This window comes from Oryzias latipes, chromosome 10 (assembly GCF_002234675.1).
Source record: "Oryzias latipes chromosome 10, ASM223467v1".
Classification (NCBI taxonomy): Eukaryota; Metazoa; Chordata; class Actinopteri; order Beloniformes; family Adrianichthyidae; genus Oryzias; species Oryzias latipes.
The window spans coordinates 3,418,692-3,443,832 of NC_019868.2; the positions used below are offsets into that span (position 1 = coordinate 3,418,692).

General features: G+C 45.9%; 2 protein-coding genes across 7 annotated transcripts in view; one reads left to right on the top strand and one right to left on the bottom strand.

Annotated features, from left to right (window-relative positions):
- Positions 1–13,857, top strand: LOC101164288 (matrin-3). Of its 2 annotated transcripts, none has more exons than XM_011473155.3 (22): positions 1–98; positions 828–1,761; positions 2,453–2,514; positions 2,844–2,882; positions 3,510–3,592; positions 4,618–4,667; positions 4,737–4,853; positions 6,743–6,868; positions 6,944–7,120; positions 7,713–7,837; positions 7,931–8,255; positions 8,320–8,478; positions 8,915–9,011; positions 9,107–9,123; positions 9,519–9,641; positions 10,814–10,945; positions 11,205–11,333; positions 11,574–11,704; positions 11,770–12,049; positions 12,117–12,261; positions 12,332–12,447; positions 13,477–13,857. In XM_011473155.3, exons 2-22 carry the CDS (start codon positions 1,000–1,002, stop codon positions 13,531–13,533), a joined length of 3,252 nt encoding a protein of 1,083 aa, XP_011471457.1. In that variant the 5' UTR covers positions 1–98; positions 828–999; the 3' UTR covers positions 13,534–13,857. The 2 variants fall into 2 exon arrangements, with proteins under 2 accessions (XP_011471457.1, XP_020557406.1); XM_020701747.2 differs by having other exon boundaries at positions 6–98; positions 825–1,761.
- Positions 13,854–25,141, bottom strand: part of LOC101164538 (matrin-3) — a 17,695-nt gene continuing 6,407 nt past the window's right edge. For 4 of the 5 annotated variants that reach the window (XM_023959521.1, XM_023959524.1, XM_023959520.1 and 1 more), the window contains 16 exons: positions 23,377–23,502; positions 18,665–18,781; positions 18,463–18,587; positions 18,015–18,385; positions 17,677–17,758; positions 17,441–17,601; positions 17,215–17,375; positions 16,865–16,934; positions 16,757–16,785; positions 16,561–16,686; positions 15,066–15,196; positions 14,765–14,996; positions 14,533–14,664; positions 14,272–14,344; positions 14,050–14,171; positions 13,854–13,974 (listed from right to left, as the gene is read on the bottom strand). In XM_023959521.1, coding sequence (XP_023815289.1) covers positions 13,942–13,974; positions 14,050–14,171; positions 14,272–14,344; positions 14,533–14,664; positions 14,765–14,996; positions 15,066–15,196; positions 16,561–16,686; positions 16,757–16,785; positions 16,865–16,934; positions 17,215–17,375; positions 17,441–17,601; positions 17,677–17,758; positions 18,015–18,385; positions 18,463–18,587; positions 18,665–18,781; positions 23,377–23,502 — 2,091 coding nt within the window. In that variant the 3' untranslated portion in view covers positions 13,854–13,941. Of the gene's footprint in view, positions 13,975–14,049; positions 14,172–14,271; positions 14,345–14,532; positions 14,665–14,764; positions 14,997–15,065; positions 15,197–16,560; positions 16,687–16,756; positions 16,786–16,864; positions 16,935–17,214; positions 17,376–17,440; positions 17,605–17,676; positions 17,759–18,014; positions 18,386–18,462; positions 18,588–18,664; positions 18,782–23,376; positions 23,503–25,141 lie in introns of all 5 variants that reach the window. The other variant, XM_023959523.1, reaches the window with a different exon arrangement.

The following is a 25,141-nucleotide window of genomic DNA, read 5'->3' on the forward strand; positions in this document are numbered from 1 at the left end:
AAAAACAAAATATCGCGAGACTTTGGGATCACGTCGCGTTACTTGCTGAGTTTTTCATCAACAGCTGCTAGCATATTACGCAGCCGGAAAAATACAGGGTAAGAGCCCCTAAATCTACGAGAAAACTGTATTTTTGAGCGATATTTGATACGAATATTTCATTTGCTTGATGCACTTTTGTAAAGAACACAACACGCGGACTTTGACTTCTCTAATTCGCGCTTTATAGCTCGGTAGACAACAATTGGTTTCGGTTTACGGATAGGTGGTCTAGCTTTCACTGCGGGTATTATTAACTTAACGAAGAACTTTAAAACTTTAATTAAAACACACGCTTTTCCAAGCAAACTCATAGTTTGTCAATGAATTGCGGTGAAAGCAACATTCACCCCGCTTCTTTACTCATAATATCTGCCACAGTTAGCGCAGTTAGCATAGCAGTTGCCTGTTCTCCGTTGAACTAACACTTGGAACCAGACGGTCAGGTTTCCTGCAGCTTCTGCGTGAAATCTGTGCCGTGTTTGGTCTTTGCCTGTCTTTAGACAGCGTCTACAGCCATAGACATGCGTTTCTTTCTCCGGCTTGTCTGTCCTCGAAAATGGCTCCATCAATCTGTCTCTCTCATAAGTTCATCTCTTGTTCCTTCCCGGTCTGCAATGGCCTTTCTGTCTCATCCCTTGTTAAATGTTCCTCATGTTGACTGTGCAGAAATCCCAGCCACTCCAGTCCAGCTCAGGTGGCCCGGGTCACGTGGCTCGTGGCCTCCCTACCTGCTGTCAGTGGACCTTTTGTTTGAAGCTTGTCTCTGCCTCATTGTGTTTCAGCAGAAATAAGACGTTCTTCAACGGACAAGAGGAGTTCGACTTCACTTTGCCCAATTTTTTATCATTTAAGCAAGACATTAATTGACGTTACCCCCTCCACCTTTCTTTAGACCCCATTTTTCCACCTGCTTGGCTCCTTTTCTCTGCCTCAGAGAGCAGCGCCCCTGCTGATGTAATGTCTCAGTCAGACGGCAGTCAGAAACAGTTCTCTGTGGGTCGTGGGCTCCTGGCTGCAGCAGAGACCTTGAACTTCAACATGAATGAGCAGCGTTCAGGGCGGCCGATGGGGGGCATGTCCTCTGGTGTGGGAATGAGTGGGGTGGAGCATCCGGACGGCAGTCCCCAGATGCCCCGGCGGGGTGGTGGCAACAATCTTGGCAGCACCATGAAGCTCTTTGCCAGCTTGGGGCTATCGCCCTCCGACCTGGACGCCCTTGCTGAGATCCCAGAAGACGAAATCAGTGTGGAGACGCTGCCTCGCATTCTAATGCAGCTCAAGAGTCGCAAAGGGGAGGCAGGAGAGCGGCGGGCAGTGTCCTCCATGTCCTCTGAGGCTGCGTTTCAAGGAGGAAGGGATAGCTGGGAAGAAGGCCGCATGGGGAGGATGGGCGGCCCCTCCATGGGTGAGGGCCCGGCCCGGTCCAAGCCCTCTGCAGACTTTGGGTACAGTTCCATGCAGAACATGCCCACAGGCCGGGGCCTCGGGTCCAGTTTCAACAGTGGTGGGGGTGGGAGAGGAGACAGGCCTTACCCTGAACTTTCCCATCAAACCTCCTACGGTGGGCTGGACATGGGGCCATCGCAGTCTGACTCCATCTTTATGCAGAGGAGGATCGGCTCTCCGTCAGTCGGAAAAGTCCAAGACTTCTTGGGAGTCATGCCCTCCATGTTCCCCCATGTGTGCTCTCTTTGTGACTTTGATGTTCATTCCACCATGGTGAGTACGTCCAGTCCGCTTCCTCTTCTCTACTCGTAAATGTTTCAGTGCAGACACTTGAGCTCAGCTTCAGCCTTGGCTGCTTATCATCCTCATTTTCCCAGCAGCTGGAGCTCCAGGTTTCTTCATAGAAATTCTGATTTAATTCGCTTTTCAGGACGAGCTTTCATTTTCTGACTCTGACCCTGAAGTTTTCAGCATTTGCCAGTCAGAACCTGTAGTTCAGCTGTCGCTCTCCTGTTTCCTGTCTTGTTCAGTTGAGGTTGACAGCTTCCTCTCGTCCTCTTGAGTCTGCAGAGTTCAGGGCAGACAGAAAGTTCGGGCAGCCTTGATGAGCTCGCTGTGACCTGCAGCACTCGGAGCTTAAAGCTCCTCATTTGTTTAGGAGCTGTCAGTCTCAGTTATGACAGGCTTTTCTTTAATCTTAGCGCCAAAGATCAGTGCCATTTGGCTTTTTACCAACATGCCAGTCATTTTCTCCTTTCAGCAGTCAGGAAAAATTTCACTTTGTATGAAGACACTAAACTTCAGTCAGCTTCCATCACGCTGTCTTTTTCAGCAGAGCTGTGAAATTGAAACCTACTTTTCTGAGTTTGGATTGTTTTCTAGCTGACAGTTGGAGAGCAGAGAGCAGCGCTCTGTGGTGGCATTCCTGCTGAGTGTGTGTCAGTAATTCTGCTTTGACCTACAGGAGTGGAACCAGCACGTTTGCGGCCTCCGACATGCTGAGAACCGACGCCTGCTTCTGGACATGTGAGTGTGCAGCTCCTGGAACCAAACCTCACCTGAATGAAGTCATTATTTTTCCTGAAAAGTTGAGCTTTTCTGACATGCTGACACCCCTTAGTGGTGTTGATGTTTCTGATTTGTTTGATGTTTTAATAGTTAGTGTTATTTTTCTGTGGTGTATTTAATGAAATGTTCAGAGCAGTTTGGTTGTTTTTCGCTCAATTTCCTCTTCAAAATATTGATATGATTGCAGTTTTCTTTGGGCCTCATCTCCTTCTTTAGACATGCAGCTTTGTGTTTGCCTCTTCTGTAAGGAAATGTCCTAACAAGATGTTTCTTTTTTTGAAATGAAGGTATCCAGACTGGGACCCCAGCTTGTCTCCAGGCAGAGGGTGAGCTCTGTTTATTCTGCTGTCTTCCCTTTAAAGACCCGCTCCAATGAAAATTCTGTTGTTGGTGTTTTTGTGGCATTGTTCGATGAGGGGGAGGGCATATAGAAATAAAATCAAGATTAAAAATGCGTTAGTTGTTCGTTATCCAAATCAGGAGCAGATGAAAAACCCAGTTAGAAAAAGCTTGTAGTTGTGACGCACAAACTACAGTCGGCAGGCCTCTAGCTCCCTGCTCTGCTGCATTCAGATGCATCCACTTTGTCTGAGCTGGAATCTGGATCAAAGCTTTCCGGCTGCATAGCTCTGATATCGCTCACCATTTTTGTTTTATTGATTAGGTTTGGTTGGCGTTGTGAGGCTGCAGGAGAGCGTGTAAACAAAGGCATGATGGGGAATGAGCTCATGCTCCAACAGTCCACAAGTCAGAGGCAAAGTTCTTGATAAACTCCTGCCGCTCTGCAGAAACTATGTTCTAGAAAACTATACATGTTACAGCGTAGTTAAAGGACCAGTGGGAACGCTTTATAATAGATCAAAAGATGATCAAGTGGGGCTTTAACGAATCTGCAGGTTTCTGAAGATTGATGTGGAGTCAAAGCTAAGATAAGGGGACTCATTGTTTTCCAGGGGCCGCAGGGACACCCCCAACCTGTCCGCTGGGCTGCTGGGACCGGCCCCCATGTCTTCGGCAGGGATGTCCTCCAGCTGGGGTGAGACTCAGTAAAGCACCTGCTTTAAAACTAACATGCAGTTCATCTTTGCTGCTGAGAATTTAGATTCAAGATAATTGAACCTGTAAGATAAAACATAAAAATATAACCGTCTCCAACATGACAGCAAATAAAAAACCCTGAAGATGATAAAAGTAAAGATTAGGGCTGCAACGATGAATCTGTTTCTATTCCTAGGAACCAACCAGATCCTTCTGTCTGAGACAAGCTGTTAATCAAATTGACTTGTATCATTGAAAAATCGTTTCAAAATATATATAAAATATATCAATTTTGGAAAATACCATTTAGATTGAGACATGGTAGGTTAATTTTACTTTAACGTAAAAACAACCAAGTGCATCACAGCAAAAAAACTGATCAGTCCATCATCACAGTCCAATGTGTGGACAGACTTTGAATAAAGTCATGTGACCATCCAGTGTCTAGAATGTTCTCTTTGGATTCTTTGGATGTGGAAAAACATCAGTGGTGAACTTTAGGAAACTAACATGTGAATGGATTTGACATTCATTCTAGTTTACTTGTTTGTTTGGACACACATTTAATTTCCACTTGATGATCTGGAAGAAATCCAAGAATCTGGAAAACTTCACTGTTCAGTTCCAGGTTTATGAATTAAATTGTTGTTCAAATTAATCATTTCAGCTCTAATAAAGATAAATCTATAAATACTGATAAATCTTGATCTGTGGAGAAACTTTTTAAGACTTTTTCATCCACTTCATTTGAAAAACTTAACAGCAGGGAACATGATAAAAATATATTTCTCATTGTTGGATGTAATCCCTGTTGAGAAGTTTTTAAACTAACCTCAGTTGCACAACAGAAACATTTCTTGCATTTGTGACTGCTGTCTGTGGGGGGGGGCAGTGATTCTGCATCAGACCTGTGCAGCCACTTGGACTTCTCATTGCTACTGGACTTTACCTCACGTCACTGCCTGGTGTGGTTGTGCTCACTGTTGGCCGTTTGTGTTCTGACATTGTGCGTTTCCTCGTCAGGAGGAGGTGGAGGCCCCGGCCTGCCAGGACACAAGATGGGTCTGAATATGGTGAGTGTGAGCTGGCTGTGCTGCAGGTTGTCATTCAGCAGCGACTGAGGGTGAACGCCGTGTCTCCAGATGAGGAGCAGAGTGGTGGTGGTGAAATATGAGCGGAAGCCTCTGAGCAACAAGACTCTGTTCGCCTTCACCGAGCCGTTCGGCCGCCTCAGGGAGCACCTGGTCCTCAAGAACAAGGTGAGATCACAGGCTCTGCTCCACCCATGACGCCCGTGGGTGAGCTCTGACTGACTCAACATTTGACTGCTGTATTTTCACCATCATAGGGTGCACTGGGGTATAGGGCGCGGCCTCCGTTATGGGTTGTTGTTTCTCTTTCGGCTTTTCCCATCTGGGGTCGCCACAGCGAACGAGTCGCATGGGAAACTTGGCAATGTTTTACGCCGGATGCCCTTCCTGACGCAACCCTCTCAAAGCAACCGGGTTTGGGACCGGCATAGAAGTAGAGAAGGGAACAGGGAGCACCCCGGAGTTGAACCTGGGTTTCACGGATGGAAGGCACCGCAAACCAGCACGAGCTAAACCGGCCTCCGTTATGGGTGAATTTGCCATTTTTAACACATGCAAAAGGGGCACCAGGCACGTAAACACACACCTAGTGTGTGTTTAAAAAAGACAGGGGGAGCAAAACTGAGTTATTTTTTCTGTCATCAATCAGCATCCAAAAATCCATCAGTCCTCATCTTCTACATTTGAATTGAACAGCTGAGCTAAATTTCTATTAAACACGCCAGCTTCCCTTCCGTCATCGTCAGAGTCCGTCTTGTTGCCGTGCGGCTCCTCATGAAGGATGCCGGCTTTTCTGCACTTTGAAAGCAGAGCAAGCAGACGCGTTAGCTTCTACAGTCCATTCACATCGTGTGGCGTAACTCGCCCGGTGCTGCCTCCCAGTCTTAGTAAAACTGTCCACCATTCAACAGTGTGACTCACTGGAATGTCAAAGGTGATCAGCACCACGTCCAGGTTGGTGATGTGGCTGGGCTGGAGGTATAATTCTGCAATCTTTTCACGGCAGTATGAGAGGAAGATGAACAGCTTTTCATTGTAATCTGCTGGAAGTCCCTGCGGCACCGTCATCCTCGCCCGGATGGAAAGATGACGGCGTTTCATAAAACGAAAACAGAGACGGACCTCTCAGCAAATGTTCACTTATCATTTCCTCTGCAAACGTTGCTGCCTTCAGTCCAATGGTGGCTGTGGAGACGCTTCTCCCAGCTGTTCTCTGATGGTGAATCCATCGCTCCAGTCGATCTTCCACCTCGCCTTGTTTCCATGTAAACTCAACTGCGTCCTCTTGACTTGTCAGAGTTTGTTTTCCTGCTTCCTCCATTTGTGAACCATGGATTCATTCATCTTGAATTCTCTGGCAGCTCCTCTATTCCCACGTTCTGATAGCTTGCAGTTTAAACTGTGCTTCACAAGCGCGTCTCTTTGCAGGCGGCATTGTTCTGCATGATGAACATACCTGCACCTTTGTACTGTTTGGGGGGTGTCTTCTTTCACGTCCTCACTTCCCTCCTCACCGTTCTCATGCTGTCCTCTCCTACGACCTCTTCACCGCAGTCACACAACACATTAGGCGCACCGCACTATTGGTACTTTGGACATTTTGAAGAACATTTGAGACTTTGAAGTGAGCCTTATGATCGTGAAAGTACACCTAAAATGGACTCTCTTTCAGCTTTTAATTACAAACAACTTTAAAAGTTCAAGTGTGGATTAGTTCAGCACAAGTTGTTGTGGCATTTTCTCTTCATCCAATGATCACAGTGTTGTCCCCTTGACTGAGTATGAGAACCGGACGGGTTGAGTGTGATGTCACTCACCCCGAGTCCAGCTTAAGTCCATTCCATCACCTTTTTTTCCCCAATTCAAATGCCGCCATGTTGAAGTGCAAAAACATTTTATTTTCATCTCTTAGCTCACTTCGTTAGGAAAGTAACTTCTTTCATTTCAAGATTTTAGATGACGGGTGAAGACTATCATCTGGAAACTCTTTGAGACTGATCCAGAACTGGGTCCTGTTGTGCTGCCCCTCAGTGGTGTCTCCTCTGTCTCCACCACAGGCCTTCCTAGAGATGAGCTCTCATGAAGAAGCTCTGGACATGGTCAACTACTACAAGCAGCACACGGCGTCTCTGTATGGCAAGCCCATCACGTTCTACCTGTCCCAGAGGCTGATGTTTATCGAGGTACCACCCTCTTTCTGCTGCATCAGGGGGCTGTGTTCGGTCAGACCCTGACTTGTGTTTCTGTTGTGCCCTCAGAAAGACCCCCAGATGTCTGAGGGGATGGGCGACCGACCCATGAGGGATGTCAAAAGCCACGGCAGCAAAGTGGTCTTCTTCTCCAACCTCCCCAGAGAGGAGGAGAAGAAGAGGGAGCTGCTGACCATCGCTGGACGTTTCGGAACTGTGGACAAGCACCTCTTCTTAACCGACCAGGTACATTTCTTCACAGCATCACTTCCTCTTCATTAGATTTTTAAAACATGACTGCAGAAAATCTGTCATCTGTCAAATCAGTTCAGGGATTTAGATGAATGGACTGAAAAAGTCAAAATAAAATGAACACAAATGTGGAATTCTGTTCTAAAGAATCGCCACAGTAATATTCTTTTCTAGTCGCCTTTTGGGATCATTGCTTTGGAGTCATTGCTTGAAAAAAGTGCATTTATAATAGTGGACAGACACTTTGATCCGCTCAGCAGATTCTCACATCAACCTCTGTCTGTCCATGTCTCTAAACTCTGCTGGAAATACTCTAGTTTGAACTTCATGTTGAATTAGTCAGAATAAGCAGAAGCTCCATTCAAGCTGAAGATGCTCTGAATGTGTTCAGTGACGTACTTTCACTTTACCTACACACAGAAACCTTCAGATAATGTTGGGATGCAGCATCACTTTTCACTGAAGCCAGCTCAGCGTTGGTCTTCTCTGACACCAGGAGACTGTTAGCAGTGCCTTCCTGTTTCTCACTGGAGTTACAGCCCTAAAGTATCTTCTGTGTCGGTGATCCTCATTGTGTTGTGTGCAGGCTTTTGTCCAGCTGGGAACTGTGGAGGACGCAGAGATGCTGGTCAAGTATTACAGCGTGAACCCCCTCACCATCAGAGGACGCCTGATCCGCCTCAACATCTGCACCAAATACAAAACCCTCAAGTGAGTCCCTCTGTTACCGTGACAACCTGCCCGCAGGCGCATTCGAGCGTTCTGCAGCCGTGACTTATCCGCTCGGTCCTCCGTGTTTCTCAGTGTGAACCGCAGACAGAGCGGCTCTGCAGAAGAAACCTCCACCCGCAGGAGGAGCAGAACACGTGAGAGGTCCTCAAGCCCTGCAGCCAAGAGCGCCTCCAGAACCGCCTCCTCCAAGTCCACATCCAGGAGTAGGGAGGAGAAGAAGAAAGAGGAGGAGGAGGGGGACAAAGAAAAGGCGGCGGAGGAGGAGGAGGAGGTCACAGGAGTGGTGCAGGGAGCAGAGGATGAAGAGGAAGACCATGCATCTGATAAAGATCCAAAGGAGGAAGACTCTGAGAAGGAAACGGTGGTGAAGGATGTTAAAACAGATGAAGAGCAAGAGGTGAGGAGCAAATGGAGGCTCAAGACACTGAACAACCTTGACTGAAAACACTGCAAACACACAGGTTCCTGATGACGTCACACCTGTGGAGGAGGCGGAGCCTGAGGCCAAGCAGGAGGTGGAGCCAGAAGGAGCAGCAGAAACCTCATTGGAGGAATCCGAGCTCAAAGAGGAAGCCGTGGAGAGCGGCAACACGATGGAGGGAGACGTACCTGCAGAGGAGGTAAGATCTGCTTTAAGGAGTCCCTGAAAGCCTTTCGCTGATGTTCCTCATCTTCACCTGTCAACACTGGAACAGAGCGGCTGAAGTGACCAGTCTGAGTCTTTGTTTGTGTCTGGAGTTAAAGCCTTTTATTTTCACCTTTTGAAACGCAGCAAACACCTCTGCTTGTATAGCCTCGCCCCTGTTGGTTCAAACCACTGCAGAAGGAAAGCAGCGGTTAACCTCAACTAACACCCTTTAAAAAAGCTGAACATTCAAAATGGCTGCCAAGCAGCTTAACAAACATTTGTCCAATCATGCCTTGTTGAGGAAGCAGGTAAACTTAGGTGAACACTAAATGTGACTGAACATGACACATATTTGATCATTTACCTCAAACGATGAGCTGTGGTCTTCTGGGGGAGCATGGCTTCACTGACACTTCTGGTCTCTCCAGCTGGACCAGGACTTTATGGAGAACATGGAGGACTTTGTGACGCTGGATGAGCTAGAAGAGGATGAGGGCGACGCCCCCGGGGAGTCGGATGCCACAGGTTTGTGTTGTCACGGAGCTTCAGCTCTGCCTGGAGTTTGAAAATGAGCTGAGCCCAACGCTGATCTTTCTTTCTTCTTCTGTCCTTTTCTGCAGATAACTCCAAGAAAGGGGTACGAGCCTGTGGGTCCTGAAAGACCCCAAACAGGACATGAGTTGTTCCTCTGTTAGGTTCAGCATCACAAACCGTTTAGAAACTTCATCAGATTGTTTGAAAATGAACGTCTCCATTTGTTTATTTTTCATGTTTATCAGCAGAAAGAAAACTCTTTAGCTTCTGTCCCAGAGATGATGGAAATGACTCTCCTTTTGGGTTCTGGTCTGGTTTTTCTGGGATGTTCTATAAGGAAGCAGTTTGGCTGAGTGAGAGTCGGGACCAGAACAGTAGTTCAGACCAACTTTCTGCTAGACTTTACTCTGAGAAGTTCTTCGTCTGGATGCCTGTGTTGCTGTGATCTTCATCAGTGCAGAGGAAGAAGCTGTGATCATCTGTTCTCTCCTTCATCAGGGGATGAGGGTGGTCAACATCGTGGGCTTCAGGCGAGGTTACAACTTTGTCAACGAGCTGCTGGAGCTCGCCAAGCCATTTGGGAAGGTGGTCAAACACCTGGTCCTGGACCTGCGGCCTGAGGTAGAGCTGCTTCCAAGAAGCCAACATCCCATAAACTTTTAAACAGCTGTTATTCATTCTATTGGTCAGAACTGTTCCTTATCTGATACGTTTTTTAACATCATCCTCAGTTTTATTTCTTTATTGCAAGTTATTCAAGTTATAAACTGACCAATCAGATGCCTCAGTAAAAGCATGTGGTGTAGGCCCAGATTTAGCCTGCTCCACTATGGGGCGCAGGTAGATTATTGTGGGGGGGCTGACAGTGCTGACAGTTTGGGTTGTCATAATCCTCCCTAAAAGTCACAGACACCCTTGCTGTCATCACATCAGTTCATCTATCCATAGATCTATGCTGAAGGCTCTCTCTGACACTACACTCTGCCTTTACCGGGCTTGGGACAGGCACAAGCAGGACACTGGGTTGTGCCTGTCCAGGCTGCTGTTTGTACATTTCTCCATCTGTTTGTCCGTCCATCCTCAATTCTTTTTGTGTCTTTCATTGAATTATTTAGATTTTTTTTGTTTGTGTGTTTTGTTTGTTTGTGGGGTTATTTTTATTTCTTTTGTCAGATGTGGATTTTAGCGGGGCGTCACATTTGGAGGGGGCACTCATGGCATAGATGGGGCATAGTCGCCCATGCCCACATCCACCTTGAATGTGGTGCTCGCTGGCCCCCACCTTGAACGTTTGACAGATTCTTCTGAGCCCCGCTTTCAGTGGTTGGGGGTGTGGCCTTCCAACAAGCTTTCTCCTGATTGACTGTGGTTTCCATGGAAACAATGTCTCAGATTTATTTTGACCAATCACTGCTTACTGGTGTTGTCCGGCTCCAACATGGCGGCGTCCGTAGCAATAAGTTCACTTGGTTGGAGCCCGGCCGTCACACTGGCTCGGTCCGGTCCTCAGATGGTCATCGGGAAAAAACGGATACATTCTGATCAGACGAGGCTCAGGCTGAACTCTGGTTGAGGAGTTCTTGGTGTCTGAATGGAGAAAAAAAACTTGTTTCTGATCAGAACAACCAGCAGGAAGAGTTCAAGAAAAACAATGAAAAGAGTTGAAAGATTCTGAGTGGACTGATGTATTTGTCAAATCTAAAACATTGAAATTGTCCGACTTTATTGCATTTAATGTGGTTCTATTTGTGTGTGTGTGTGTGTGTGTGTGTGTGGCTCATCTTCCTCCTCAGGCTTACATTCAGTTCCAGACGGAGGACGAAGCTCGAGCCATGGCCAAGTTTTATGGGCATGGTAACGTGACGGTGTCCGTGTGCGGCCGGCCCGTCAGGGTCAGCCATTCCCTCAGTTATCCCACCATCCAGGTGAGTCACATGACCCCTCAGCCCCATAGCACACCTGCAGGAGTCGACCCCTCATTTGGTTTTTAGTAACAAAAGCGTCTCCTTCCTGAGAACTGCTGGAAGTCGGTTTTCCATTTGGACCTGGTTTTAAATCTTCTATGTTTATGCTCAAAATCTTTATGCAACACCTGAACTGAAGCTTCACAGTTGTCCTCCCACGTGGACAAATGTCTAGACTAACAAGACATTTTCTTTTTTTCCTCATGTTTTGTGTGTGCAGTGCGGCTCCAGCAGGGTGGTGTACATCGGTCAGATTCCCAACAACAAATTCACCGACGAGGAGATCCTGGAACTTGCCCAGCCGTACGGAAAGGTCCAGAAGTACTTCCTGAACCGGATCAAGAGAGAGGTACTGAAGCAAACTGCCGGCACAAAATGTACATCATTGTAGAAGAATCAGTAACCATGTCTGTTACCATCTTAACCCTTTCACACTGGAGCTTTAGACACTTGAGCTCTTCATGCTAATGCCTCACTATGTAGCCTTAACAGGCCCAAGTCTGGGTCTCACTTTTTTTATTTTCATGTGGAGCAGCTGTCGTGAGTTTAAACTGAACCCAGAAGACAAAAGCTGAGTTTTGCTCTGCAGTGTTTTCTGGAGATGGACAGACCTGAGGACGCAGAGAAGATGGCAGAGGCCTGCAAGTCCAAACCGCCGAAGTTAAACGGGAAGCGGCTGACCGTATACGTCAGCAGGAAGTACCGACAGCTCAAACACGGGTAAGTTGTGTTTTCAGATCTGTGCTAAGCTGCAGCTCTTCTTCATCTCCTCTTTCTCTTGGAAGTCATCGGTGTGCAGCCAAGAGGACCAGCAGTCCGCCTCCAAAATCCTCCGAGGAGCTCCCTGCCAAGAAGGCCAGAGAGGAAGAAGAGGAAGAAGTGGAGAAGAAAGAGGAGGAAACAAAAGAGGAAGAGACCAAAGAGGAGAAGAATGGGGTGGTCGAAAAGGAGGAGGTGGGGCAGAAGGAAGCAGCAGACGAGGAAGCACAGAGCTCTGATGTTGGAGACTCAAAAACAGAAGAAAACTGTGAGAATCCTGTGGAAGACTTGAAGATCGATGAGGAGGTAAGCCTTCATCGTGGTGGAGCTGATCACTGATGGACCTAAAGGTCACCAGAACTCTGATCTGCAGGAGAAACGGGAGGAGCAGCAGCAGGACGAGGAGATGGAGACATCCACCAATCAGAATGGACAAACTGAAACTCCGCCTCCTGTTGACACAAAGCCCAGTTCGGCGGCTTTGCCGCTGCCCCCCTATGACCCAGAGACCCCCGTCGGTGAGAATGTGGCTCCTCGGCTGCTGTTCCCGGAGAATTCTAGTGTTTACAATGTTTTGTTGGTGTCCAGGAGTGGAGCACGTGAAGATGGGATATTACTGCCGCATCTGCTTCCTGTTCTACACCAACGAGAACACGGCCAAGAAGACGCACTGCAGCAGCCAGGCGCACTACGACAAGCTGCAGGTGAGCCGGCACACCTGCAGAGGGGGGCCGCTCCCACTGGAGAGCTGCCCTCATGGGCGCCGCCCCCACGGGAGAGCTGCCCTCATGGGCGCCGCCCCCACGGGAGAGCTGCCCTCATGGGAAGGGCCCCTTTGGGTAATGACCTGCAGTGCAAAAGAACTAGAGAAAAGTCAAAATCAGATTTATTATTATTTTTCTATTTGGTTTGTTTGATGCTTCATTTTATTCATGAAAAACTGCAATTATTAATTTTAAACAAATTTGTCAAACACTCAAAATTACAGCAAAGATTTATTTTTTACTTTTATTTTTCTAATTTCCATTGAAAACCATGTTTAATGATGGAAAATAATTCCCTCAGATAATAAACAAAAGTGGATTTTTAAAAACAAATGACATTATGAACCAACACAAAATAGATTTTAGACCCAATCGTTTTGTTGCGTTGGTTATTTAATGTTTCTACATAAAGGTGACTGACTTTGTGTAGATGAAGAGTTAATTCTGTGGATTCTGTAGATGTGACCAAAATGTTGACTGATGAATGACAGGACTGGAATCTACAGACGTCATGCAGTGGAGTCAAAGCTGGAGCTTCTCCTTAAAGCTGTCCCGTCTTTTATTAGCAGAGCTCATTCTTCCTGTTCTCTAAGGCAGGCTGGTGGTCCGTTCAAGAAAGCAAATCTGGACTCCTAAGGTGCAGCCTTACTGGCACCTTGAATGGAAGCCTAAAAACAGATAAAAAAATTGCGTAGCAACATGTTGAACGAGTGAGTTTTGAACGTAGACGTCTAAAACGCGATGAGGGACTTTTCATTGGAAGTGGTGGCTTGAAGGCGCGTTTGCAGGGCAACGTGAACGCAGCTTTACATGGACGGCAGAGCAGCTGCTGTTGGCGCTGCTGAATAACGAATCCAATGTGTCTGAATTTGCAGTAAAAATCTCAGCCAAGCTGTTGAGTTCTAGAGACCCCCCCCCCCCCCCCCATGAAGATCTGTTTTCTGATTGGTCGTCATGTCATTGTTTCAGAAATACCTGGAGAAGGAACAAACCAAAGGAGAGAAGGCCAAGAAGACATCAGGCTGAGAGCAGCTGGGAAAGAAGTCGCCCTGTTTCACTTTTATTTAGCTATAGTTTTAATCAGGAGTGTTGTCACGGCAACCGGGCAGCCCCTGACTGACTTGTGGGACACAAACTTCTTCAGTGTGGTGCGTTCAAACTTCGTCATTTGGGCTGTTATGACGGTGTTGGCCCTTACTGGGCTCTGTCTAACGCCTGGACCTGCAGTGTCCTGTGGGGGTTGGAACAGGATCCATGTGGTGTTCAGGCACTGCTGCGTTCGAGTCCTGATTATTCTTTTACCAGTTAACTGTGTTGATGTTTTTCAGAATAAACAGTTTCCTCACAGTCGAACATTTATTTATTTTTACAACTTGAATCATTTTAACATCCCGTTTTCTTTTGAGTTCTGCAGTGACGATCTTCAGTCTGAGTTCAGCTCGTCCACGGATCTTTTCCCGTCTTCTCCTGAAAAACAAAGCAATGAAAAAGCTGCACCACTAAATTCTTAAAGAGTAAGGGAAGCTTTGTTTCCATAGCAACCTGGTATTTGGCATAGTGGGCCGGCGTGCGGCAGTGGTCCCCCTTTGCCTCGTCCTCGTCAGAGAAGATCAGCTGACACAGATTGCAGTAATAACCCACAACGGGACGCACAAACTCAGCTCCTGCAACACAGTTCCAGACGCACAATGAATGCTGGGACGTTAAACGGGCCTACAGAGAGAACGGAACCCCAGAACCAGGATGTTGGCGTGTTGATCTTACCAATGGCTTTGGAAAGTCTTTCTGCTTCAGTGGCGCCCCCTGCAGGTGCAAATGGTGGCGCCGCCACAGCATTCTGTAAACACACCAAGAGCCACAGACGTTACCATGGAAACCCGTTATTGTGATCCTCTTTAGTGTAGTCGAGTGGTTTGGAGTGCTCAAATGTTTCTTTCGTAGCTCTGATGGTAACAGGAACGGATGCGTTCCTGACGTCTGCTCTAAAGAAAGACCTGCAGACGTCTGCAGACATTCGTCTCTGACCTGTTCAGCGGTTTCTGGATGATCTGATCCCTCTGGATCCCTCACTTCAGGTTCATGGGAGTCGCTCAGCTTCTCGGCGTCTCTTTGCTGTTGGAGATCCTGATCTTCAGGTGGATTCTTTTCTTCGGGAACCTTGGGAGCATTTGAAGCTGTTATTTCTTCCTCATGTGTCTGAGATTTTGGAGACCCCCCCCCCCCCCCCCCCCCCCCGGTTCTGAGGACCTCCTCTCACCGTTTTGTTTGCTGGAGTCTCTCTGGTCTCTTTCCCCTCAGTTTTATTTTCTCCTGTCTTGTCTGAAGGAGTCTCTTGACTCGTCTCTGGCGTCTCCTCTCCTTCCTGAACCTCCGTCTCTGATGCGTCTTTCTCATGAACCTCCTCAGATGGCTTCTCCTCTGGTTCTGAGGTTCTCCTGTCACTTTGCCCACTCCTCCTCTCCTCGTCTTCGTCACCTTTAACGTCCCACCTGCAGAGAGACGATGGCGTGAGAGGCTGAATGCAGAGACGCAGGAGGTGCGGCGAGCAGGTTTCTGACCCGTCGGTGAGTCTGGTATTTTCCTGTGACACAGAGCCGGTCAGCCGGCAGCCATTGATGCTGATGCAGTTGGAGTTCAGCTCCTCTGCAGCAGTTTGAGCCTCGGAGGGACTCGACATTTCCACCAAGGCCTGAAACAGACGAAAGCCAAAGATCCAGACTTAGTTTCATCCTCTTAAAGTTAGCGAAGGTGAGAGGAGGAGAAATCGGGAACGGTCCGAGTCTGAGCGAGGAGCAGAACAACTAGAACCACAGAAGCAACATTTGAGAACAGCTGTTCAAAAAACTAAACTGGGAGCAAGAGCCAAAAATCAAGTGAGGACGGGGCCTCTGCCAGTTTCCATTTGGAAAAAATGAATGAAATGACTGTGAAATTCAGCAAAGTTAAAAAAAACAAAACAGGTCCACTGCTGTCTTTAGCCTCCCCTAGAAGTGATAACACAATGAATCATCATTTCTGAAAGAGGAGATAATCCAATCCCATGATCCTTTGTGCTCTCTGAAGCTGAGAAGCATCGAGGACCTGCAGATGAGTTTGCATGTTGTGAACCATGCAGCTGCTGCAACGGAACACTTCTAAACTCTTTCAGCAGGAGATTCAGATTTAAAGCTTTCTTATTATCAGAGGTCATTCTTCCTGTTCTCTAAGATCTAGATCAGGGGGGTCAAACTCATTTTCACAGAGGGCCACATCAGCATAGTGACTGTCTTCTAAGGGCCAGATACAACTTCTACATGTAACTAAATGTAATGAAAAATAAATGTAACTACTCCTTAATGTAAAATAACTCATTGAGTGTGTCAGGTTAGGTTATATGGACAGTGTTTAAGTCATAATGCATAGTTTTCCAATCTGATATTTCAAGTAAGATTCCCCCTAGATATGAATAAATACACACCAATTTTATTTTTTATTTTAAGAAAGTAAAAACTTTTATGCTCTCGGGGGCCACATAAAATGACATGGAGGGCCACATTTGGCCCGTGGGCCTTGAGTTTGACACACATGATCTAGATTGACTGTATATGAGACATGGACTCAGTGACCCCTCCCTCTTCATGTTCCAAACAGGAAGTACCTGCTGCTTCCAAGAAGCCAACATCCCATAGACTTCTATAGAGAAATAATCAGCCACGACTCAATCTGTCTGTCATAATAACCATTCTGACTGATGCCTTTCTGCAACATGTTCTTGAAAATCCTCTTTTTCCACCTTTTTTTTCCTGAAATTAAGTCATTCAACATATTTACTGACCAATCAGATGCCTCAATAAAACATGCAATGTTCAAAATGATTGACAGTTTCTCCTGAGCATGCTTTCATACGGTAGGGGTGTGTTCTTCTAACAAGCCTCGGAATATGAACATCCAGAACTTTCTCTCTGAAACAGGTTCTTGGGTCAGGACAGAAAGCTCTGATCAAATCTGGAAGTTCTGTGGCTCAACAGTCTGGACTCGGAAGGTGAGATCAAACTGAAAACGGTACACGTGCACCTGCCGCTGCTCCCGGATCAACAGGTATCGAACCACCGTCCCAAAGCCTTTCATGACTTTGATGAGCTCTGCGTCGGTGCAGCCCTGCGGCACGGCGCTGAAGGACACCACCCTGCTGGACTCCAGCTGCAACAGAAGCGGACCATCAGTGTCCTGGAGGAACCTTGGGAACATCAGACCGGACTCATCAACACACCTGAGACGCTTCACCTCCGTCACCTTCACCTGAAACAAAGGAGCAAAAACTCAAGCGGGGCATCAAGATCTGTGTCTTCCAGGGGTTTTCAGGCCTTCTGAGGTCTACCTTCATCATCTGAGTGAACTTCATCCAGAGTGATGCAGTCCTCCAGGTTCAGGGGGAAACCAGCTTCCTCCTGAGGGTCATCAAGGAGAACTTCAACAACCGCTCCAGCTGCTACTGTTCCACCACCGCCCCTCATCAAAGCGTGTTCAGTTTAACCCTTGTGCTATCTTAGGTGACCCCACCCTTACAAGGTTCAGAGCACTGTCTAGTGGGTCTAGATGACCCAACTCCAACGTTAAAGTGCCTAGGATAGCACAAGGGTTACAGAAACTGTCCTTTTCTTTCAGACACGAGGAAGGAGACGGATGCTGCAGGGAGAACGAGCTGTAAACGTGCGACAGCGGCCTCACCGTCTCCTCCTCCTTTATCTCCCTCAGTCTCTCCTCCTCTCCCTCTTTCTCCTCAGTCATGAGCTGCTCCTGATCTTCGGCGCCTGCATCCTTCACGTCCATCTCCTCTGCTCGCGCGGAAGTCTTCTCCTCATCCTCAGTTTCCATTTTCTTCTCCTCTTCTGTAAATTGAAAAAATGATTTTCCAAACCTCTTTTTGAGCCTCAGACTTGTGATGTCTACGTACCTCTCTCAGATGAGGCTGACATGTCTTCAGAGGTCCTGTTCTCCACAGCACTTTCCTCCATGTCCTCTCCCTCTTTCAGGATTTCTTCATCCTCATCCTTGATCATCCTCCCGTCCTCTGCGATCACCTCCATCCCCTTGTCACACCCGTCGGTGGACATGCTGGAGGCATCACAAACGTTCTCAGCATTTCTCAGTAGCTGTGGTTCAAATCAAAGCGCCGCTTGAAGGCCTCACCTGTCCTCCTCATCCTCACCAGCAGGTTCTTGGTGTTGGATGTCACCTGTGATCGTCTGGAGCTCCACTGTGAGAGGAGTTTCTGAGCAAAGAGGAGGATGAGGAGCAGAAGACGGTAGAAGAGTGAGATCAATGTGTTTTCCAGCTAAAGTTTCTCCATGATCATGAGACCGAGAGCAGCACTGACAATCCCATTATTTGGGTTTTTGTTCTGCCTCAGTTGGTTCTGGATTAAATGTAAAGCTGCTGTCAAACCTGTCAATCACCAGAACCACCCTCCAACCCAGAACCGGGCTTGGCCACCTCCCTGACGCTGCTCTTCAGGTCTACCTCCTCACCTGGTTCTTTTGAGTTCTCTTTATTCTGGTTCTGTCTGGAGGAGTTGCTGGATTGTTCTATGGACGCGGACCTGGTTCTGCTCCTTTTTCTTCCCTCTGAGCGTTCTTTGGACTTGGACCTGGACCTGGTTCTACCGTGACTTCTGGACGTTTTGCTGTCTCTTGATCTGGACGTGCTCTTCTTGCTTCCCTCTGATCTTTGTCTGGATCTTGACCGGGTTCTGGAGCTCTTTGAACCTCTGGATCTTCCTCTTGACCTGGACTTGCTTCTGGTCCTTTTCCTTCTTCTGTCCTGGTCTCCAGACCTGGGCTTAGGGTCAGAGTCCTTCGTTGGTTCCTCCTCTTCATACTTCCTGGCTAATGAAACGTTCCTACAGGTGGGAGCAGAAAGCAGGACTTTCAGCAGCCACAGTGACAAACGGATCAGAACCAGCTGACCTGCACCTACAGCAGGCTCTTGTACTCGTTGGAGAAGGCCACTTGGATGATGTCGTCGTTGATCTTCAGCTTGTTTGAGGAATAATAGTTGACCAGCTTCTGAGCATCAGCAGAGCTTTTCATCTCAACGAACACCTGGATGACAAACACGGAGACAAAAACTCACTCTGGGTTTGTGGACAGAACCTCGGGCTGGTTCTGAGGGGGCTCACCTTGGACGGCAGCACCAGAGTGTAGAGCGGTGGTCCGAAGCGCTTCACTATGCTGATCAGATCCGAGAATCCGTCTTTTCCCTCCGGAGCCGGAGTGAAGCTCACCACCTGGGAGCTCTGAGAAGACACAGCATCATCCCAGTGACGACCTCTGACCCGGACTGTGGGCCACAAACTAGCAAACCCGGTTCAACCGGTGTACACTGACCAGCCCACATGTGGAGGGCTCTTCCATCTGCAGCCAGATGTTCTAAAACGGTTAACCATGATGACGATCTGGATTTATGCGGATCTGTTCAAACCCAGCTGCTCAGCGGAGAAAACGCCCCCAACGTTAGTAAATCATAAAGGAAGTTTTGCAAGAACTCTGCAGAACCAAGTTTGACCGCTGACAGAACAGATGAAGAACTCAATTCTACAGAACCTCAAGCAGAAGCAGCTGAGGGTTTCTCAAGGAGAAACTCCTCGTGTTGCATCGGGAGAAAATCAGCCAGAGATGAGAAAGAAGGTTTGACAGCTTTGACTTTGCTTTTGTCCCAAATCTGCACAGCCAGAGCCATCATCCACACGCAGAGAAGACATCCCCAGAACCACCAAAACAGGTTCAAGAACATGAAGAGGACTCTTGTGGGAGGTGGTCCAAGAAGCAGAAGAAGTCTCACTTCAGGTCAGAGTTGTTGATTCAACAGTCAGAAAGAGACTGTGGGACAAAATGGTGAGTTCAAGGAGGAAGAAACAACACGGAGACTCAGAAACTGCTGAACTTTCTGTGCATCTTGTTCCACCTGGCTTGTTTTTTGGAAAAGAACATCAAAGCAACACTCAAACATGGTGGTGGGAGTGTGGTGATGTCAGGCTGAACGTATAGGAGTCGAGGCTCAAGAGCACATGGGTTCAGCAGCAAGTTGAAGGCTCTGGAGTTTCATGACCATAACCCTTCGTTCATGGCGGGATATCCTCCAACATGTTCAATTCAAACAATAATACAAAAACGATGAGAGCTAAAGTCATGGCAGTAGCTGCTTGGTTTGGTGTTATGGAGTCATGCTTCACCTGCATCGATCCATGCAGCTTTGAAAAGGGTTCTTTGTTATTTTAACGTTTTTTTATATTATGAATATGCAGAAAAAAATATGGAGGGGGTATATGGGGTCCTTATACTGTTCATAATTAAATAAATATTTAATTAAATAAATAAATATGGCCTCATGCAAATAAACAATCAACCAATAAATCTCTCATAAATATATAAAAAGATCATGAAATTGTGAAAAACCTGCACACTGATTTTAAATTAGCCATTATATTATTCAACATATTTCATTTTGCTTTAAAAACCTGTTCATTATTTTAAAACAGCATTTTACAATATTCATTTTAATCATGTGGAATATTATTATAATTGTCTTTTTTCAGAAGCTCGTATTTCAGAATGAATATTTTACAAAGTAGCTTATTTTATTTCATGTTGCTGTTTTTCACAATGACTGATTTATTTCATGAAGAGCTTTTTCAGCCGAATGGGTCTGTCTGTCAATCAGTGAAAGTGGGCGGGACCTAAACACTCATTGGCTCATCCATGGAAATCGACTCATATTCCTGGCTACCCGCTCAGCGGTGTTCCGTCAAGGAGGTGACCTATTTCAGTGATATCTGCATGGCTTTGCTGACATTAGAGATCTAATAGAGACAAATTACCTGTCTGCTGCACCTGTCTGTTTTTGTAGTTTGAGGGTTTGCGTGGACCAAACCACAGAGGAGCTCCGGTCGTCCACATCTTGAAGTCCCCCGTTGAAACACTCCTCATTCGCACGCCATTCACTCAGAGCTCACATCGTGCTTTATGTCGGCTCGCAGGAGGCGAGCTGGGGGACCAACGGAGTGAGACCAGGCAGCTGCGCAAAGCGGAACAAGCCTGCTCAGGCCTCCTGAACCTTATGATATTTGGCTGGCAAGAGTCCGCCCACTACTCTCTCTTGCTAATATGGAGATGCTAATGCATGCTTTTATCATTAGTAAAGTTGATTATTGTAACGCCCTGCTTGCTGGTCTTCCGAAAACCAACTTTAGGATCCTTCAGCTTCTCCAAAATTCTGCTGCACAAGTTCTCACCAAGACCAGGAGGGGGTCTCACATCACCCCAAATTTAAAATCCCTGCATTGGCTCCCCATATGCTTCAGGATTGATTTTAAGATACTTTTCACAAGGGCTGCACGATATGAGGAAAACTTGCGATATGCGATATTAGTGATCAATATTGCGATAACGATATAATTTGCTGTAAATAAACAAATATCAAAACAACCAAAAGCATTATTCCCATTTCACTGCAACAGTTTAAAACGTATGCTCCAAATGACCCTCGGCGAGGTAGGATGAAAAAAACATCAACATAAAAGGGTCCATCCGATTGGTGAAATGCATAAATGGATTTATTTGATTCGTTAAATGCTTCAAGCTGCCATAAGATTGTTTTAGCATATTTAAGGTAACTATATATTGCGATTTGTGATGACTTTTGCGATATGCATATTGCACAGCTTGATATCGCGATAACGATAAATTTGCGGTATATTGTGCAGGCCTACTTTTAACCGTTTTTAAATGTCTTAACGGTCTTGCGCCTTCTTATCTATCAGATCTTTTAGTAAAGTATGAACCCTCGTGGACCCTGAGATCCTCTGGCTCTGGTCTGTTAACCATTCCGTTTGTAAAAACCAAAACCTATGGAGAAGCTGCATTTCAGCACTATGGCCCCCGCTTATGGAACAGTCTGCCAGAGGACCTGAGAGCCGCAGAGAGCGTTTATGCTTTTAAGAAAAGGCTCAAGACCTATCTTTTTAACCTGGCTTTTAGCTAATTTTTTACTGCTTTTATTTATTTATTTATTCAGTTATTTATTTATATGTATTTTTATTTATTTATTTTATTTATTCATTCATCCATTTTATCTTGTTTTATGAACTTGAACCTGATTTTTAACGTTAGTTTAATTGACCTCATTTGAATGTTTTATTGTTTTTATCAATATGTTTACTGTTTTATTCTCATTTTTATTTATTTTTATTTCCGGTGCTTCCTCAGCTGGATCCTCTCCCTCTGGGTCGGCTGCTGTTCAGCCACTGCAGCTCTAGATTGGGACCTGCATCACCGCTTGGCTGTGGTGGAGCGGTCCCCGCCTGTGATTCTGCATTTGGCTGTCTATGCGGCTGTTCACGGAGGGGGAGGTTCCAATTACCAGCGTTTCCAGCATCTTGTTTTTGTGCTCAGCCTATTTCTCATTGTCTTTTCCCATCAGTTAGGGGGTGGGAGGTGTGAAAGGAGTGGGGGGTTAGGTACAGGGAGGGGGGCCCTTTTTTATTTATTATTCCATAATATTTATTATTTTGGATGGATGGATATTTTTATTCTTTTATGTTTTAATCATCATGCTTGTTTTTATATTTTGTTGTGTTTTAATGTAAAGCACTTTGTGTTACATGTTTATATGAAAAGTGCTTTATAAATAAAGTTTGATTTGATTTGATTTTTCTATTTTCATTGAGACAATGATTATAAATCAGGTCCTCTGATTTTTTTTTCCCCTCTGGAAAATGTTGATTGACCCTTTCCTGCGATGACGTTTGTGACTGTGGTTGGAAAACGCAGCGGAGATCCAGGGTTTGATTTGAGGTTCACTTCCCCGTTGTAAGCCTCCAGAGCGGGATAATAGAAAATCCAGTCTCTATGCTTTGGAGGAAACCTTTTATTTTTTACTATCACTTTTACAGCAAACTGAGCAACAGACCCTTAACTTGCACTCACACACACACTTTTACGCTGCCTGCGCACTCTGATTTACCTGAAGCAGAGACTCTCTGGGATGATCTCATGAACTGAAACATGGAAACTCCAGTTCATAGAAGCTTAGTGGAACTCCAACAACCACCCAGCCTAACTTAGACCACTACTAAATGTTAATGAGAAGATGAAAATTGCAGAACCGACCACAAAATCACTTGAATTATGCACACTCGCCCAAAGCCACTTTTATCCGCAAGTTTAGAACCAAAACTGCCCAATTTCTTGTAACACTGTGGATGTGTTGAGGTGCATACTCCCCCTAGTGTTGAGGAGTGTGCATTGCGCCGTCAGGTTCACTGAAGCGACTTCGATAGATATAGTCAGGGGAGTTAGGGTGCTGCTGCTTATGTCTGAGTAAAGGAGTAGCCAATCACAAAAGTGTCTCCGCCTTGTCTAGTTTGACAGACAGACTCATTCGGCTGAAAAAGCTCTTCATGAAATAAATCAGTCATTGTGAAAAACAGCAACATGAAATAAAAACAAAGATACTTTGGAAAATATTGATTTAGAAATCCAAGCTTCTGAAAAAAAGGCAGAATTATAATATTCAACGTGATAAAAATAAATATTCTAAAACGCTGTTTTAAAATAATGAACAGGTTTTTAAAGCAAAATGAAATATATTGAACAATATAATGGCTAATTTAAAATCTGTGTGCTGGTTTTTCACAATTTCATGATCTTTTTATATTTTATTTTTATTTATGAGAGATTTATTGGTTGATTGTTTATTTGCATGAGGTCTTATTTATTTATTTAATTAAACATTTATTTATTTAATTATGAACAGTATAGGACTCTATAGGGGTAAACCTTCCCCACAATTGTGTAACTGAAAGCATGAAGTTACTGTTTGTGGCCCTCTGACCTGTAGAAAGCTGAAGGCACCGGAGATGCTAAACTCAATCTGCTTTCCATTAACGGTGGGAGGATAGTTGGTGTGAAACTTCACCAAGTCCTTCGCCTGATCGATGGATCCGAGCTCCACAAACGCCTGCAGGGATGAAAGCCAGCATGAAACAGCAAGTCCAACATGAAACCAACACCAGAATGTAAACTGAAACCAGAACACACTGCAGTTACAGTGGCGTAATGTGTGATTATGTGTTGTCTAGATGCATTATGCCAGTGTGTCCATTATAACAGTGGTCCCCAACCCCCGGAACGTGGACCGGTACCGGTCTGTGTGATGACTGGTACTGGTACCGGTCTGTGTGATGACTGGTACTGGTACCGGTCTGTGTGATGACTGGTACTGGTACCGGTCTGTGTGATGACTAGTACCGCTACCGGTCTGTGTGATGACTAGTACCGCTCATGTGTGGAGAATCCATCTGCTACTTTCTTAAAAAGGTTCATCTGACCACTAAATTGAAACCCTCGATTTAGCAAAGTTAGCTAAGAATAAACATACAGTCCCTGACAAAAGTCTTGTCGCTTATCCATTTTGTAGAAACAAAAGCGTATCACCTCACTTTTAATGAATCCATTGGTTTTAGAAATGTCTCATATGAAAGCTAAAACCCTCCCAAATTATGTTCAATGTACTAAAATAAAATTGCTTCACTGAAGAAAGATTGATCATTTAATGAACACAGAAAGGTCACATTTTGGCAAGACAAAAGTTTTGTCGCCTACAGAGAGTAATGTGAAAACTTAAATAATTTACTTCAAAAACAAAAATATGTTGCACAACATCAGTGAATTAAGTAGTGCTACTGTGAGATATTTAATATCTTGTTTGACTTCCATGAGCTTGAAGAACAGCATCCATGCGGTTTGACAATGATTCATACAATTTATGGATGAAGTCATCAGGAATAGCAAAGAAAGCAGTCTTCCGTGCCTCCCAGAGTTCATCAAGATTCTTTGGTTTGGTCTTCCATGCTTCGTCTTTCATTCTACCCCAAACATGCTCAATGATGTTCATGTCTGGTGACTGGGCTGGCCAGTCCTGGAGCACCTTGATCTTCTTTGCCTTGAGGAACTTTGATGTACAGATGGAAGTATGCGATGGAGCACCATCCTGCTGCAGAATTTGATCCCTTTTATGGTTGGGAATGTAAGAGGTAGCTAATACTTCTTGATATTTTAGGCTATTGATATTGCCTTCCACCCTGCAAATGTTTCGCACACCCCCATACTGGATGTAACCCCAGACCAGGATTTTTCCGCCACCAAACTTAACTGTTTTCTGGGTGAATCTTGGGTCCATGCGGGCTCCAGTTGGTCTCCTGTGATGTAATTCAACTGAAGACTCATCTGAGAAATCCACCTTCTGCCACTTTTCCAGCGTCCATCCTTTTAGCAGGCTGTGGGCCTTGGCAAATGCCACATGTTTTTTCAATTGCCTTTTGTTCAGTGCTGGTTTCTGGGCACTGATTCGACCATGGAGGCCATTTTGAGACAGAATTCTACAAACTGTTCTGGTTGACACAGGGACTTGAGGTGACCAGGCCTGGTGGAGCTCTGCTGCAGTGGAAAAGGCGCTGGCCTTGGATTTTCAAACCAACAAACGGTCCTCCCGAGCAGTTGTCTTGCGGGGTCTGCCGGACCTGGGCTTGTCAAAAGCATCTCCAGTCTCTTCAAATCTTTTTCTTATTCTTTGTACACATTGAAGGTGTCAGCCACCT

Bases quoted from the DNA above. Each gene is read 5' to 3' on its own strand.
- LOC101164288 (XM_011473155.3), top strand. From the start codon at position 1,000: ATGTCTCAGTCAGACGGCAGTCAGAAACAGTTCTCTGTGGGTCGTGGG. The intron at 7,838-7,930 runs GTGAGTCCCTCT...CGTGTTTCTCAG, and splicing joins ACCAAATACAAAACCCTCAA to TGTGAACCGCAGACAGAGCG. The intron at 8,256-8,319 runs GTGAGGAGCAAA...GCAAACACACAG, and splicing joins AAACAGATGAAGAGCAAGAG to GTTCCTGATGACGTCACACC.